General features: G+C 43.0%; 1 protein-coding gene across 1 annotated transcript in view; it reads left to right on the forward strand.

The window, feature by feature from the left end:
• The window catches only part of LOC115815530 (histone deacetylase 4), a 42,015-nt gene that overhangs the window by 1,654 nt on the left and 27,861 nt on the right, over positions 1-12,500 (forward strand). The window contains 1 exon segment of the mRNA XM_075353584.1: positions 9,868-10,001. Coding sequence (XP_075209699.1) covers positions 9,868-10,001 — 134 coding nt within the window.

Consider the following 12,500-nt stretch of genomic DNA (forward strand, 5'->3'; position numbering starts at 1 on the left):
AGGAAAGAGGGATTAAGAGTGAGAGAGAGAAGGAAAGAGGGATTAAGAGTGAGAGAGAGAAGGAAAGAGGGATTAAGAGTGACAGAGAGAAGGAAAGAGGGATTAAGAGTGAGAAAGAGACTGAGCATGTGTGCATGTGTGTGCATTGCTGTCTAACACAAATGTTGGGCAAGGCAGAGCATGAAGGCTTGACTGCTTGTCCCTAAGGTGATGGCAGGCAGGTATATATTTAACAGTTATTTCAACACAATCATCTTTCTGTCTGTAAGGAACTTCAGTTCTGTCTCTAGTGTTGTCTGGGTGCAGAGGGTGTACATTCTGTGCTCTCTGGGCAGCTAGGTGTGTGTGTCCACTGCTCTCATTGGCCAGGTCTGTGTGTGTCCACTGCTCTCATTGGCCAGGTCTGCGTGTGTCCACTGCTCTCATTGGCCAGGTCTGTGTGTGTCCACTGCTCTCATTGGCCAGGTCTGTGTGTGTCCACTGCTCTCATTGGCCAGGTCTGCGTGTGTCCACTGCTCTCATTGGCCAGGTCTTTGTCGGTCCAGCACTCTCTCATTGGCCAGGTCTGTGTGTGTCCGCTGCTCTCATTGGCCAGGTCTGCGTGTGTCCACTGCTCTCATTGGCCAGGTCTTTGTCGGTCCAGCACTCTCTCATTGGCCAGGTCTGTGTGTGTCCACTGCTCTCATTTGCCAGGTCTTTGTCGGTCCAGCACTCTCTCATTGGCCAGGCCATGATCACTGAGTCTGAACATTGTCTGTCCTTTTCTCAGTTTGTGAAAGGCACCACGGTCAGATGGCCTGCCACAGTGCACTGAAATTTTAGGGTCAGATAGGTTTCTTGTTTATAGGTTTAGGTTCCAGTAATAACAGTAATGTAAGCAATATCAGTAGGTGTCAGTAGGTTTCAGTTATATCAACAGTGTCAGTAATGTCGGGATTGATTGACATTCATCAGTAATATTATGTGAGTAATGTCAAGAATATCAGTAATGTCAGTTATATAAGCAGCTGTCAATAATTTCAGTAATGTTAGTGATATCAGTAATATAAGTGGGTGTCGGTAATGACAGTTATATCAAGAATATCAGTAATGTCAGTGGGTGTCATTAATGTCAGTTATATGAATAATATCAGTAATGTCGGTGGGTGTCGGTAATGTCAGTTATATGAATAATATCAATAATGTCAGTGGGTGTCAGTAATGTCAGTTATATGAATAATATCAGTAATGTCAGTGGGTGTCGGTAATGTCAGTTATATCAATAATATCAGTAATGTCAGTGGGTGTCAGTAATATCAGTAATGTCAGTGGGTGTCAGTAATGTCAGTTATATGAATAATATCAGTAATGTCAGTAATCTCAGTAATATCAGTAATGTCAAGAATATCAGTAATATCAGTAATATCAGTTATATGAATAATATCAGTAATGTCAGTGATGTCAGTAATGTTAGTAATATCAGTAATGTCAGTAATATCAGTAATGTTAGTAATATCAGTGATGTTAGTAATATCAGTAATATCAGTAATGTCAATAATATCAGTACTGATATTACTGATATTACTAACATTACTGATATTATTGACATTACTGATATTACTGATATTACTAACATTACTGATATTACTAACATTACTGACATTACTGATATTACTAACATTACTGATATTACTGATATTATTGACATTACTGATATTACTGACATTACTGTCAATAATATCAGTAATATCAGTAATGTTAGTAATATCAGTAATATCAGTAATGTTAGTAATATCAGTAATATCAGTAATGTTAGTAATATTAGTAATATCAGTAATGTCAATAATATCAGTAATGTTAGTAATATCAGTAATCTCAGTAATGTTAGTAATATCAGTAATGTTAGTAATATCAGTAATATCAGTAATATCAGTAATGTCAGTTATCTCAGTGATGTCAGTAATGTCAGTAATGTCAGTAATGTCAGTAATCTCAGTGATGTCAGTAATGTCAATAATATCAGTAATGTCTGTAATGTCAATAATATCATTAGTGTTGGTTACGTCAGTAACATCAGTAGGTGTCATCAGTAATGTCAGTAGGTTTCAGTGATATTTGACCTGCTGTGTGAGAGTTTGGGGAGGATAGCTGGTTTGGATGCTCTTCTAGGCTCTCCACTGTGTCTCTGCTCTGCAAGAGCAGTTAGTTCCGTCCTGTCGTGCTACCTGTCTTGCTCTGCCAGTAAAGACAGCTCCCTCCTCCAGTTACCCCTGTAGCTGAGCTGACCTTGGCTTCTCTCTTGTTCCTTTTTCATAATGGAGATTAGCTGCTCAGTCTTGTGTGTCTCTTGTTTGAGAAACATTTCCTTAAATTGTAGCTCTATCTGTATTTGGGGAAAATTGTCTTTTATCAGCGGACTTTGACATATTTTGTCTTCCGTTGCTGTTTTATCAAAAACTCTCTAAATTGTCTGTTGTAATGAGCGCTATACAAATAAACCTGGATTGAAGTGAATTGAATTGAACTACACTGAATTAAATTAGGCTTAGAGTGTTGTGGGTTACCAGGGGGTTCTGTTCCCTCATTGTTTTTTCCCTGTTCTGATGGGCAGCTTTGTGTTGGGACGGAGACTGCATCGTAAAGTTTAGGGAGGATCAGAGGAGTTGGACTTCTCCCTCTCCACTATGCTTTTATGGGTCACCAAGGTCACCCTGCATTGTGACGGTCTCATTTTTCTAGGGGGACGTGATTGGGTCAGGCTCTTCATTTTCATCCACTGCAGATGGCTTCTCTCTCAACAATGAGGAAAAATGTTGAGATGACTCTGTCCCAAGCACTAAACTGATTTGAATAGAAAATTAAACTGTTGATTTAATTGGGAGTCTGGCTCTCTGATCATTTAATGCAGACTGACAGCTCTGCTTCTGGTTTGCTTATGGTGGGCGCTAATATGAATGGTAACATTTGAAAAATAGAAAAAAAGGAGAGAAATGGTCAGTTACTCATTTTACATTTTGTTATTTAGCAATAATTTAGGCCAATGAGCCTAAGCAATTCAATGCAAAAAAGTAAAAAAACTTCTAATTGATTATTTTTTTTTACTGTTGTTACGTCCGGGCACACCAACCGCAACATAAAGGGGGACACAGACAATTCGGCTCGAAGTCTAGGGTTTTTATTTATTACATTGAAAAGCACGAAAAACATAAATCAACGCAGCCTGCTTCAAAGTTAAACCGCCCGCTTTCTTCATGCCAGGCTTGGGGTGTATTTATAGGCAGGGAAAACCATGCTCAGGTGAGCCAGACAGGAAGCTTACAGGTGACCCCTACCTGCCTGGAAGAATAGAAAAACAGAGAAATAAAGAGGGCCAGCAGGGGAAAACACAATCAATGTTACTGCGCCAACTCAAGGGGCAGAGGAACATAACACCCTCACCCCAAAATGGTGACTCCAGTCTCCATAAGAAATAGTATACATTAAAAAAAAAATAAAGAGCAATCAGTTTATGCCAAAGGTCTTGCTCTAACTAGAACTGAACCAAAAAGTAAACGAGAATTAACTCAAATAAGTTACTTTTGTGCGGCCATCTCACCACTCCGAGATGGGAACGCAGTAGCAAATTTCAATACATAAATATTCTAGGTAAGGTATTAATACATATATATAGATTAATTAATTATATTAATTAATTAATTATATAGATATAAAAAATATAGGTGACGAAGCCTATAATTAATTTTAAGATGGGTCGAATTGGACAGCAACACGAGAGAGCGCATCAGCAATCAAATTGTCTTTGCCGGGAATATGTCTAATCTCGAGTTCAAATGGTTGTAGTATTAAACTCCACCGCATGAGCCGTTGGTTGGAGTTGCGCATACGGTTTAAAAACCGTAAAGGATCGTGGTCACTGTAAACAACTGTGGGGAAAGACGAAGGACTTAAATAAACTTCAAAATGCTGAATGGCTAGAATCAAGGCCAGTGCCTCTTTCTCTATGGTGGAATAACGCCGTTGCTGAGGGTTAAATTTTCGAGAAAAATAACAAACTGGGTGCTCTACACCATCAACGCCGCACTGGAGGACAGCGCCAGCTCCAGAATCACTTGCGTCAACTGCAAGGCGGAATGATTTCGAAAAGTCGGGAGCTGACAGTATGGGAGCACTAACCAGGAGGCCCTTTACATTTTCGAAGGCCCGCTGACATGATTCAGACCATTGAAAATCATGCTTTGGACTAAGCAGGTCAGTCAGCGGGGCAACGACGGACGAAAAGTTCCTGCAGAAGTTCCGGTAATAACCTGCCATTCCTAAAAAACGACGTAGTTGTCGACGATCTTTCGGAACCGGGAACTCTGTAATTGCACTAATTTTTGCCTCTATAGGACGCACTTGCCCTCTTCCGACTACTTTCCCAAGATATGTTACGGTAGCTTTGCCGAACTCACATTTCGCCAAATTGATCGTTAGATCGGCATTCGACAAACGCTGGAAGAAATTTCGAATTTGAACTAAATGCTCAGACCAGGAAGGACTACAAATCACGACGTCATCAAGGTATGCTTCGCACCCAACGAGTCCTGACAACACTATATTGACAAGTCGCTGGAATGTAGCTGGGGCATTACGCATCCCGAACGCCATGACCTTGTAGTTTAGGAACGCGTCTGGTGTTACAAATGCTGAGATTTCCTTAGCACGACTGGTCAGAGGAACCTGCCAATACCCCTTCAACAAATCAAATTTGCTAACGAAGTTGGCAGATCCAACTCTATCTACGCAGTCATCAATGCGAGGCAAGGGGAAATTATCTGGCTTCGTGACAGCGTTAATTTTGCGGTAGTCAGTACAAAAACGGTAGCTGCCGTCAGGTTTGTTCACTAAAATGCAAGGAGAACTCCATGCACTTGAACTATGTTCGGCGATGTTATTAGCCAGCATGTACTCAACTTCTTTTCCCAACAGCTCACGCTTCAGAGGATTAACCCTGTAGGGACGCTGCTTAATGGGAGCTGTTGAACCCACATCTATGTCGTGTGTAAGTACGGACGTTTGGCTGGGCACATCGCTAAAAAGTTCGGGAAACTCGTTTACTAAAGCCACTATATCCTCTTTTTCACTATGGGACAGGTGAGGAAGATGCTCAGAGAGCGAGGCGAGCAATTCAGAATTTTTCAAACGTCCCTCGACCACACCCCTGGAAGGAAATATCACAACATTCTCATCTGCGGCAATGACGGAAGACAGCAAAACAGCAGAGGAGGTAGATTCATTACATTTAGGCGGAACAGTAAACTTCACATCTGCAGACGCGGTCTTTACAGGCGCAGTGTCAGACGTTTCCAAGTTTTCGCGTTGATGATAGGGCTTTAACATATTAATGTGACAAAGTCGTGTACTCCGGCGCCTATCAGGTGTAGAGATGATATAATCACGATCGGAGACTTTTTCTTTAATAAAGTATGGTCCAGAAAAACGAGCCTGCAAAGTGGAACCAGGAACAGGTAACAAGGCCAACACTTTATCACCAACACTGAACGTACGAGCTTTTGCCTTACGGTCGAACCAGCATTTCATTTTACTCTGAGCACACTCCAGGTTTTTCTTTGCCAATTCTCTAACTCGATGCAATCGAGATCGAAAACTGCTGACGTGCTCCAAGATCGAGCGAGACCCCGATTCCTTCAGCCACTGGTCTTTCAGCAGTGCCAATGGGCCTCGTATTTGGTGGGCGAGAACGAGCTCAGCTGGGCTAAATCCAAGAGATTCTTGCACAACCTCTCGTGATGCAAACAATAGCCACGGGATCCCCTCATCCCATTCCCGTCCCAGTTCGAGACAGTATGAGCGCAGCATAGACTTTAAAGATTGATGGTATCTCTCCAGCGCCCCCTGACTTTCGGGGTGGTAGGCACTGGATAGATTATGCTTTATCGCAAGCTGTTTTAGGGCCTGGGAGAACAACCGTGATGTAAAGTTTGTTCCTTGATCGCTCTGAATCACTTTTGGTAAACCAAACATTGAAAAGAATTTCAAAAGCGCACTAGTGATCGTTTTAGAGGTGATTTTTCGCAGAGGGACAGCCTCAGGGAAACGCGTTGCTACACACATAATAGTTAATAGATACTGGTGTCCGCTTTTAGTTCTGGGGAGAGGGCCAACACAGTCGATTATAACATGCTCGAACGGTTCACCACTGACCGGTATTGGGTAGAGTGGAGCCGATGGAATCACCTGGTTAGGTTTACCAGCTAACTGACAGACGTGACAGGTTTGGCAGTAACGAACTACATCCCGCTTTAAACCAGGCCAAAAGAAATGGCTCAGAACTCGGTCATAGGTTTTAGCAACACCTGAATGACCAGCTAGACCATCGTGAGCGAGACTGAGGATGTCAGTCCGATACAGAGACGGCACAACGATTTGGCTTGCCACAGTCGCAGTCGAATCTGAAACCCACTTCCTCATAAGAACTCCGTCCTGCAAATAGAAATATGGCGAATCATTTACAATGTCAGGATCGGAATGGACTAGACTAAACAGAGGGGTAAGACTAGGATCACCAGACTGAGCAGCAATTAATTTATCCCGCGAAAGTGCTATAGGAAATTCAACCTTTTGTATCTCCGTTCTTTTAGACACAGAAGCAGGTATGACGAGAGCGGAGGAGGAAGACGAGTTGGCAAAGAGTTTTTCAGGACTAACAATAAACGTATCCTGCAAATCAACATCGGTATCAGAGGTGATGTTCTGCTGTTTGGCCATGGCACGCGTTACAGCGCAGGCTGGAAAAACATCAGGAAACTTCTGTGCGCACTCGTCCAGATCATCTGTAATAGACGGGACAGAAGTAACTTGAGGTGCTACATCATAGCAGTTCCAAACGTTTTTACCGGCCAGATCGTTACCCAGGATGAATTCAACACCAGGGACTGGCAAAGAATGGCGAACGCCCACAGTAACAACGTCAGAGACCAAATCTGAATTGAGTTTGACTTTATGGAGAGGAACGGTGGTGAAACCCATTTCAATACCTCTAACTAAGACACTACTACCTGTCGCGGTACTGTCGGACAGTGGCAGTACCCCCTCCAAAATGAAGGACTGCGCTGCTCCAGTGTCTCGGAGAATACGTATAGGCACTGACTTCTCCTGACCAGGGACAGTGACACAGCCAACACTAATAAAGGGCTCATATCCAGACTCCTTCTGCTCACTGGGCCCAGACAAACTCAGTGGGCTCAGAGCTGGCTCACATTTCGAGGAAATCAAACCTACAGTTTTGGTGGACTTCTTTTTAAGTATGTGGCAATCTGCGATGACGTGACCAGGTCTTTTACAATAAAAGCATGACAACTCATGACTCTTACTCTGAGGATCTTTCTTTCTAACCACCTGCTCAGGTGTGACTGCAGACGCAGAATATGCATGACTAAACTTACCTCGATCTCTATCTCTAAAGCTTACCTTATGTATTAGTACAAACTCATCTGCTAGAGCAGCAGCCTGATGAACATTTACTACTTTCTGTTCACTAACGTACGTAGCGACAGAGGCGGGCAAGCAGTTTTTGAATTCCTCGAGGAGGATCAAATCGCGCAGTTGTTCTTTAGTTCTAACGTTTTGCGCAGCGCACCAGCGATCAAAGAGGCACTCTTTCTCTCTGGCAAACTCCATAAAAGTTTGTCGCTCGGTTTTGCGGTAACGCCGAAAACGTTGCCTATAAGCCTCTGGCACAAGCTCATAAGCGCGCAAGATAGCTGCCTTAACGATTTTATAGTCAGCGCTCTGATCTAACGTCAGAGAGGAATAGACCTCCTGAGCTTTACCAGTTAGGACGCACTGTAAGAGTAATGTCCAAACGTTTTCAGGCCATCTGAGCGTGGTCGCAACTCTCTCAAAATGTGGGAAATATTTCTCCACATCACGCTCATTAAAGGGTGGAACCATTTTAATGCATTTGCCTACATCGAAGGTGTCGCGATCTGGACCGAAACTACTCCGTTTTCCGGCCTCAGAGAACTTTCTCATTTCCAGCTCGGCCTCGAGCTCCCGCTCCCTAGCTCTAACTTGCAACCTTTCCCGCTCAAATTCAAGCTCCTTCTCTCTCAGATCAAGCTCTCTTAATTTTACCTGCAGAGAAAGCTCTTGGGAAAGCTCAGAGATTTTTTCTTCCACAGGAGGGAGAATTTTAAGCTCAACTAGAAAAGCTTTTAGTTTCGCTTTAAGAGCATCTTTTAAGCGTTTGTCAGCTGCAGTTAACTCAATGTCAAATTTTTCCGCCAAATCTATGAGCTGCTCCTTTGTGAACTGCTCCAAACGATCCATAGAGGGGTCGGCGACAAATTGGTCCACAACAGACATGTTGCCAAACAAAGCTATTCAGCAATTACTGAACACAACGAATAATAATAATAATAAAAACTCGCTCACCAGACAACGCTGCTAGACGTTACGAGCGCAACACGATATACAAATTACGAAGTAGCCACTATAATACCCCTTCGAAATGACCACTAAACGAAGTATTGCACACACAGGGCAGTCTAAACACTAAACACCGACAAAAGCAGCTACACTCCACAGGTTAGACATAATAGGGAAATTATTCTAACCGAAACAAACAGTCTGGTATATTTTTAAATCTCTCTATAAACATATAACGAAGCACTGGCAAAATGTTCACAGTGCATAACAAATAGTGCGACGAAACTCACCAATAAGTGCAACAGACTGGGTCATAAGTTTGCAAAACACCCCAGCTCCTCAGAAAAATTACTTTACCTACCTAGTCTTCGGTGGCGCCCCGGGAGGCTTCTTTAAACGTTGAGCTCTGTAAGCGGACAGTAGACCCAAGACAAAGGCTACTGTCACACTCCCAAAACGTACCCACACCCAGGTATACCACCAAAAATAAAAAAGAAAAAATAACAAAGTGGCAAGACTCAAAAGTCTGCCCGACGACTAACTATGTAGGGTGTAAGCAAACAGATAGTAATACCCAGTATATTATTCTTAACTTTACAAGTCACACTGAACGAAGGCGCGCTGAAAACGAAGTTCCGAAGTTTCAAAGAAAAGATCCCGGACGAGCCCCCAATTTATGTTACGGCCGGGCACACCAACCGCAACATAAAGGGGGACACAGACAATTCGGCTCGAAGTCTAGGGTTTTTATTTATTACATTGAAAAGCACGAAAAACATAAATCAACGCAGCCGCTCCAAAGTTAAACTGCCCGCCTTCTTCATGCCAGGCTTGGGGTGTATTTATAGGCAGGGAAAACCATGCTCAGGTGAGCCAGACAGGAAGCTTACAGGTGACCCCTACCTGCCTGGAAGAATAGAAAAACAGAGAAATAAAGAAGGCCAGCAGGGGAAAACACAATCAATGTTACTGCGCCAACTCAAGGGGCAGAGGAACATAACAACTGTACAGTCATTGGCTCTCAGTTCCCGTATTTTCACTCCTGTTCAGTTTTTCTGAGTTTGCGTTAAACACTGAACTCTTCTCTAACTGATTTACTCTGTGTATGATGTTGTAATCCTTCTCTCTGCATCTACTGACTGTACAGGTTATGGTAACACAGACATTTCTCTGATTTTAAGATATAAAATGTTGTTATTTTTGAGGTCATGCAGGTCATGTGGCCTTTTGACTAATCCATCTCTCTCCAGACTTTTTTTTTTTTTAAGTCATGGCAGTAAAGCTTATTGAAATGAATTGAATTTACTGAATGTTTAACTGGGGTTTAAATAAATGTGAACACATTAATGTTGTATAGTACAGAGTTCAGTAAAGATTCACACTAAAGCATGTAGTATTTCAGTTCACTTCAGTTTGGTTCATCTGTTTGTTGTGTGTGTACATGGCATGTGTGTGCAGGTCTTGTGTTTGATTCCGTGATGCTGAAACATCAGTGTACCTGTGGAAATGACAGCCATCACCCAGAGAATCCTTGGAGAATCCAGAGTATCTGGACCAGACTGCTACACAGTGGCCTCAGGAGCCAGTGTGAGGTACGGGGCCAAATTTAGACCGCTACAGCACACTCTAGACCACTACAGACCATAACAGACCGCTACAGCACACTCTAGACCACTACAGACCATAACAGACCACTACAGCACACTCTAGACCACTACAGACCATAACAGACCACTACAGCACACTCTAGACCACTACAGACCACTACAGACCACTACAGCACACTCTAGACCACTACAGACCACTACAGCACACTCTAGACCACTACAGAACATAACAGACCGCTACAGCACACTCTAGACCACTACAGACCATAACAGACCACTACAGCACACTCTAGACCACTACAGAACATAACAGACCGCTACAACACACTCTAGACCACTACAGACCATAACAGACCACTACAGCACACTCTAGACCACTACAGAACATAACAGACCGCTACAACACACTCTAGACCACTACAGACCATAACAGACCGCTATAGCACACTCTAGACCGCTACAGACCATAACAGACCACTACAGCACACTCTAGACCACTACAGATCATAACAGACCGCTACAGCACACTCTAGACCACTACAGACCATAACAGACCACTACAGCACACTCTAGACCACTACAGACCATAACAGACCGCTACAGCACACTCTAGACCACTACAGAACATAACAGACCGCTACAGCACACTCTAGACCACTACAGACCATAACAGACCACTACACCACACTCTAGACCACTACAGATCATAACAGACCACTACAGCACACTCTAGACCACTACAGAACATAACAGACCACTACAGCACACTCTAGACCACTACAGACCATAACAGACCACTACACCACACTCTAGACCACTACAGATCATAACAGACCGCTACAGCACACTCTAGACCACTACAGACCATAACAGACCGCTACAGCACACTCTAGACCACTACAGACCATAACAGACCACTACAGCACACTCTAGACCACTACAGACCATAACAGACCACTACAGCACACTCTAGACCACTACAGAACATAACAGACCACTACAGATCTGAACAGAGAAGAGCACACAGCAAAAAATATTACAGACCAGCACAGAGTAAATCCGTACCGACTACAGCAGACCCCTGCTACAGCACTACTCCTACTGGGCTGAGAAGTGCACAGAGCAGTATGTGCCTCTAGACCACTGCAGACCGCTGTAGACCACTGCAGACCGCTGTAGACCACTGCAAACTACTGATGACCACTGTAGACCACTGCAGACCACTGTAGACCACTGCAAACTACTGATGACCACTGTAGACCACTGCAAACTACTGATGACCACTGCAGACCACTGTAGACCACTGCAGACCACTGTAGACCACTGCAGACCGCTGTAGACCACTGCAGACCACTGTAGACCACTGTAGACCACTGCAAACTACTGATGACCACTGCAGACCACTGTAGACTACTGCAAACTACTGATGACCACTGCAGACCACTGCAGACCGCTGTAGACCACTGTAGAGTACTATAGACCACTGCAGACCGCTGTAGACCACTGCAGACCGCTGTAGACTACCGTAGACCACTGTAAACTACTGTAAACTACTGATGACCACTGTAGACTACCGTAGACCACTGCAGACCACTGATAAATGATTTTGTGATAAAAGAAAAAAAGAAAAACGAACAATAACAACAACAAAAACAAAACAAAACAAAACAAAAAACCCCAAAGTTGTGTAAAATGTGGTCAGTGAATTTCTAGTTATTTAAATAAAAAATATCTGTGTTAATCAGGCTACCATATGAAAGGGAAGTTGGTGCCATTCATGATGTGGTTCTGCTCTGGATGTCATACTTGCTGTAGTTTGCATTAGTGGTGCGAGGCTGCTCAGGATATTGGAATATGAGAAAAGTTTCAGGCGGGGGGGGGGGGGGGGGGGGGGCCGACACAGGTACCACAGTAAAGAGATAAATCTCATCATCACATCACAGAGTCTTACGCTGTAGCAGTAGTATGTATATCAGTCCTTATTAACATTTTCCCAAACGAATGCACATAGAAAGAAAGAAATAACAATAAGGCAATAAATTAAACAGAAAGAACAAAAACATATTGACCAAAACAGTGTAGGCTGAAGCTTTAGCTTATTATACCTTTTTTACAGAACATATTCTAGTAGACAACCCATTCACTGCTAGGTGTTAGACAATACAAAGACAAAGCAAAACAGAAGCGAACAACAAGAATTCAAAAACGTTTCATAGACAATAATGATCATACCTCAGGTTTGTGTTTGTTTACCGCCTTATTTTTAAACATTGTTTTTATTTGCAAAGTGAACTACACATTCTTAATGCCTTGTCACAACTATTCCACAAGTTTACCCCTTTGACAGATATACATGTATTTTTTATTTTTGTCCTTAAACACTGGTTTGTAATATGTGTATATCAGCTTAATCTGTGTGTTTTCAGTGACTGGCTTAGCTGACCTCAGAGGCACAGTCAATAATAGTTTCACCCATGTTTGTGT

Source organism: Chanos chanos, chromosome 6 (genome assembly GCF_902362185.1).
Source record: "Chanos chanos chromosome 6, fChaCha1.1, whole genome shotgun sequence".
NCBI classification, from domain to species: domain Eukaryota; kingdom Metazoa; phylum Chordata; class Actinopteri; order Gonorynchiformes; family Chanidae; genus Chanos; species Chanos chanos.